At 36.7% G+C, this 6073-nt stretch overlaps 1 protein-coding gene across 1 annotated transcript; it reads right to left on the bottom strand.

Annotated features, from left to right (window-relative positions):
• Positions 1-4700: 4700 nt before the first annotated feature.
• LOC114106091 (olfactory receptor 2AE1) lies at positions 4701-5639 on the bottom strand. The gene has a single exon (XM_027952881.2). The coding sequence runs from the start codon at positions 5637-5639 to the stop codon at positions 4701-4703; it is 939 nt and encodes a 312-aa protein (XP_027808682.2).
• Positions 5640-6073: the final 434 nt, after the last annotated feature.

Here is a 6073-nt window from a genome sequence, read left to right as displayed (position 1 = left end):
CTTTCTCACGAAAAATGTATGAGAGTTCCAATTACTTCACATCTTTTCTAAGACTTTATGTTTCCACCTCTAATTTTAGACATTGTTGTGGATTTAAGGTGACATCTCATGTGGTTTTGGTTTGTATTGGTTAATAGTACTGAGCAATGTTAGTTAATTTTTATTTGTTCTTTTTAGGTATACATGACAGAAGAGTATATTTTGATATATTTATACAAAAATAGAGTACATCTTATTCTAATTAGAATCCCAGTCTTGTGGATGTACATGATGTGGAGATTCACTGTGGTGTATTCATCTGTGTACATAGGAAAGTTAAGACAGATCCACTATTTTAAAGAAATATCTATCCATGGGCTGGGATTGTGGCTCAGTTGTAGAGCACTTGCCTGGCATGTGTGAGGCACTGTGTTCAATTCTCAGAACCACATGTAAGCAAATAAATAAAGGTCCATCCATATCTAATAAAAATATTTTTTTAAAAAATCTAACCACGTCTTTTGCCCATGTATACCCAAAGTATTTGTCTTTTCATTCTGGGGCATAAGAATCTTTATATATTCTTCACAGAGATCTTTATTATATTATGATTTGTAACAAGTTTGTCCTATTCTATAGATGTCTTTTCCCTTTCTTGATATTGTCCTTTGAAGCACAAAGTTTTTAGTTTTTTGCAATTTATTCCTTTCATGGAAGCTACTATATACCTCAACCATTAAAATGAATGAACTAGATTTCAAAATCTTAAATCTATTAATCTCAAAGCTATAAAGTTCGTAAAAGAAAAGAAATTGACAGAAGATGCATGCAATATGATGCTATTTATAAAAATGTTAAAAACTCAACATGTCACGGAAACTTCCATTTGAATGATGTGTGATTTATGTGTTTTCCTTTTATTGTTTGTGCTTTAAGTATCAAATCTCATACTCCATTGAGGCCATATGGAGTTACACAGTTGTAATTTTCTGTCAAGAATTGCATAGATTTAACTCTTATACTTAGGTATTTCAACCATTTTTGAGTTAAGTTCTACATACAGGGTCAGGTAAGGACAACACTTTATTGTTTTGCATGTAGCTATTCAGTTGTTCCAGTTTCATTGTTTGAAGAGAGTCTTCCCCATTCAGTGGCAATGGCACCTTTCTCAAAATTCCACAGGTTATAGACAGGTGGGTTTCTTTCTGAACTCCAAATCATATTCCATTTATCTACATGTTACCCATCTGCCAGTACCAATAATTCTGTGTTTCACTTAATAAAGAACCACCAAAACTCTTTTCTAAAATAGTTCTACCATTTTGCTTTATCACCAAAAATGTATTTTTGCTTTGCATTAAGTTTTGAAATAAAGAAATGTGAATCCTATACTTCGTTCTTGTTTTTCAAGATCATTTTGGCTATTTGGGATCCCTTTAAATTCAATTTAAATTTTAAATCAGTTTGTCAATTTCTACAAAGAAGTCAGCTAAGATTCTCTTACAAAGATCATTCAAACCTGCAAATTGATTTCAAGAGTATTGCCATTTGCTGATATTAAATTTTCTGATCCATGAACCTTGCATGTTTTTTGATAGTCATGTAGATCCTCTTTAATTTATTTCAACAGTGTTTTAGAGTTAGTATTGTACCTGTTTTTCACTTTTTTAGTTTTTTAAAATATTTTTATAATAGATGGACACAATATATTTTATTTTTATGTAGTGCTGAGGATCAAACCCAGTACTTCACAAGTGCTAGGCTAGCACTCTATCAACTGAGCTACAGCCCCAGCCCTGTTTTGCACTTTTGTCAATTTGATTCCTAAGTATTTGTTCTTTTCAATGATATCATAAATTGAATTATTTTATTCATTTCTTAATTTCCCTTTTGGAATGTTTATCACAGTGTAAAAAAACACAGTTTGTTTTGTATACTGATCTTGTATCCTTCCGTTTTCATTCTCAGGAAAAATTGAGAATCACTGATGTCAATAATTTCTTAACATTATGAAGGATTTATACAGTCCAGGGTAATCCTGATTGACCCCCAGTAGTCCTGTTACAGAAAAACTACTTCTTTTACATTTCCACAATAACTCTTTCTGAATTTTATTCCCCACTTCTTCTCATCCTTCAAATTCTATTTCAATATACAAACTCTTCCAAGGAATCCACCCCATCTAATGCAAGACTTATTCACTCCTCCATTTTGTTATTGGTTACTGCAAACTGTTTTCATCATCTAAGTTAATATTTTGTTATTAAAACATCCCATTTGTAGGCCTATATTTTATCTTTATTTTCTTTTAGTTTTCTAAATGTGGTGCTGAGACTTGAACCCAGTGCCTCAAACAGGCTATGCAAGCACTCTACCACTGAGCCACAACCACAGCCCCTGGAGGCCTATTTTTTCTGTATCTTAGTACATCATCCCACTTAACCACATCACCTTATTTATGCCTTACATAAACTCCCAGTGGTGACTTGTAGGGGACCTCACCCATGGCAAGCAGTCAGTAAATATTTAAGGAGTGACTTGTCATTGAATTAGATTTCATGGCTGTCTTTTTTTTTTTTTTTTTTTTGCTCTTTTTAATTTTAAAATTTTACAAATGACATTTCTCTCCCTCTGTGTGTGTGTTTGTGTGTGTGTGTGTGTGTGCATGCACACACGTGTTTCTCTGTATGCATAAAATATCTGCAAACTATTTGAAATTTAAAAATAGAAATTTGTTACATTTATGGAACAATGTGGAATCTCTTCTCTGAAAAATATAAAGTTGTAATTGAGTCATAAAAAGCAAGGACTTATATGGCTTATTTCTAGGGATTGTTTATTTAATATGCAAATCCTCCCCCATCAGTTAGTTTTCCATATGGGAAATGAGAGGAGAGATATGGTTATCATTTTCTTTGAGGATTCAGGGCAGCCATGTAGCTATGCTTCACGTATGTACATATAGGGAACTTAGATCTGATAGAAATAAGTCTCTAATACACCTGGGATGGGGTAGGTACTTTCTGCAAGCTCCTAGTCTTTCTCAGCTGGAATTTCTCAATCTCAATGACAATTTTCTTCTCTTCCCTCTCCCGGAATCAGAAGATTACTCTGCTGGAGGTACCCTGACAGTAAAGGAATGCCTTGGTGAGAATAGGGCAAAAGTGCTCCTCAAAACTCTGTAGGACTCAAAAGTTCCCCATTTGCATTTCTCTTGGAAGTAAAGACAAAGAGGAGCCTTGGAGGGAGGTAAGCATAATAGTCCCTGAAGGTCTTTTCCATCTTTAAACTGCATGGGTTCAATCAAGAGGCATGACTGGACTCTTTTAGAAGGGAAGGACTACTCATATACTTCAAATTATAAAACCTACTCAGGGTTTCCTGTGTAACCCATGCATGAAGGAACCTGAGCAAACATCCATGAAGTTCATTTTATTTAGCTTTACAGAGAGTTTGACTCTGGTTTAAATTTTTTAAATTCATCCATTTTACTTAAAATTTTTTCTTTGTGGTACCAGGGAACTCAGGGCCTCACGGTTGCTAGGCAAGTGTCAACCACTGAGCCTCATCCCCAGCTCTATTGTTACAAATTTAAATTTAAAAAAAACACAAGCCAGCATGATTTTATTCCAGGCATGGTAGTGAATAGATGCTCATGAAATATTTTGGTGAATGGACAGATGTATATATGCTTTCACTATCCAATCTTGAAAAAGTTTATAAAATAAATGGAAGGAATCCCAGACATACAAGGCTAAAAGTAGTTTTCATATGTTTGTACAGCTTAATTATCTGAAATGTACCTTTTCTAATTCCTTCTGTTTTTGGTGCTTCATTTACTACTTTTAAGTATGCTAGTTTAATGTTTTCAGATTCCTCTGAAATTCAGCAGGGAATCATTACTTCAGCCAGAAAAACCAATGTTCTAAAGATTGTGTCAAGAGAAAAGCCTGTAAAGTAGAATTTGAATCTCCCTAAAGATTCATGCTCTGTTCTTAAAGAAGGATGTATGTCAGAACAAAAGGCATCTTGATTTGCTCTATGAATAAAAAAATGAATTGAAGATAGATTTATGCTGCTCTTGAGTTACTAGTGATGCGGGGCTTGGTCAGTGTCTCTACACAGTACTCTGAGTTGTGTGATGGAAAGGAGGTGACCACCTCATTGCCAAACATGAAGACTCATCCTCTCTGGCTCTCTTGGGACTCTCTCCACCCCTCTCCATACCCTCACCTCTTTATTCCTTCCCTTATAAATTCATAAACACGGAATCAAGAACTATGAATGCCTATGAGTATAAATTTTGTATCATCTACCCTTTCCTTCAAAACACCCTTTACATCCCATGATTCTGATATTAAGCAACAAATTCTAATTTTACACTCCATAAATACCCTCTGGTGGCATGATTTACATACGTCTTGTTGATAAATAATAATAAAAAAGGTTCTTATATATTTATCTTAATATTTTTAGAGTGTCACTAACCATTATATGTCTTCTTTTAATGGGATTTGTAAAGATATTTCTCTAATACTCTGAATGACTGTAGACACATATACAATGCTGCTTGAATTCCTGCAAATAAGTTAAAATAGTGAAGTTATACATAAACCACTTTCTTCTTGGAGGAGTCAGAGAACATCAGGTATATGGATTCTTGAAAATTCTTAGAGATTTACCCAGAATAACATCAACATTTGGGACAAACATGGGTATAGTCATTGGGAGATAAAATCTCTCTTCAACACTCTCCTCAGAGCCTTAGCTACATCCTTATTCCGGAGAGTATAAATCAGAGGATTCAGTGTGGGAGTAATGATGCTATAGAACACAGAACCAACTTTGTCTTGCAGTGGAGTGCGCTGGGACCTGGGCCTCATGTATGAGAAGATGCAGGCACCAAACCAGAGAGAGACCACAGTGAAGTGGGAGCTGCAAGTGGCAAAAGCATTTCTCTTACTCCCAGCTGAACGCATCTCAATGACACTGTGCAGGATGAAGCCATAGGATGTAGAAACCAGGATGATGGGGAGGAGGAGAAGCACGATGGTGCTGATGTGCGCTGTGGTCTCATAGACGGTGACGTCAACACATACCAACTTCATGACAGCTGGATACTCACAGTAGAAGTGGTGTATTTTCCGAGATCCACAGAAAGGAAAGTGCATCAAGATGACTGTGTGAATTAGGGAGTTCAGAGATGCACCCAACCATGAGGTGACAGCCATCATCAGTACCACCTTCCTGCTCATGAGCACAGTGTAACGCAGAGGGTGACAGATGGCAACATACCTGTCATAGGACATGAGAGCTAGCAGAACACACTCAGCACCACCCAGAGACAAATAGAGGAAGTGCTGGGTGGCACAGCCCACAAAGGAGATGGACTTGCTGCCAGAGAGGTAGTTGGTAGCCATCTTGGGGATGGTTGTGCAGACATGCATCAGGTCCATGAGGGAGAGCTGGCTGAGCAGGAAGTACATGGGGGTATGAAGCCCATGATCCACACAGATGAGGAAGATGGTGAGGGTGTTGCTACTCAGTGCAACAAGGAAGACCACCAAGGTCAGGCAGAAAAGGAAAAGGTGGGTTGGGGAGTCATCAAAGAGCCCTTCAAGGAAGAAGTCTGACAGAGACGTCTGATTCCTCAGCCACATGGTCCCTTCTCATTCCCTAGGGAAACAGGGAGTGGAGACAAAGTGTGATGCCAGATATATGGGATCCTGCATACATGGCGATAAGCCCTTTTGATCAAATAATACATTTGTGAAGAGATTTTTTTTTCTATTTGTAATTATTGAAATATACTTTTTTCAAAACAAGCAGTAGAAAGGGAAGATAGTATAAAGCAGGGCAGACAAGAGGCATACTAAATCTGAAAGCATGAGCTGTAACCCCACAAGGGAAGACAAAAAAAAATGTCAGGTGTGCTTGCCTATGGAATCAGTGGCTGGGATTCTTTTTTATTGACTCTTTTTAGTTATGCAAAATATTTGGGTTTGTTTTGACATAATTCTAAAGCATAAAATATAATTTGCTTTAATTCAGTCCCCAGTACTTCCCCTTTCCCTCTCCTCCTCCCTTCCTCTGT

The sequence above is a fragment of the Marmota flaviventris genome, chromosome 19, assembly GCF_047511675.1.
Source record: "Marmota flaviventris isolate mMarFla1 chromosome 19, mMarFla1.hap1, whole genome shotgun sequence".
NCBI classification, from domain to species: Eukaryota; Metazoa; Chordata; class Mammalia; order Rodentia; family Sciuridae; genus Marmota; species Marmota flaviventris.
This window is presented reverse-complemented; position numbering and strand designations above follow the sequence as displayed.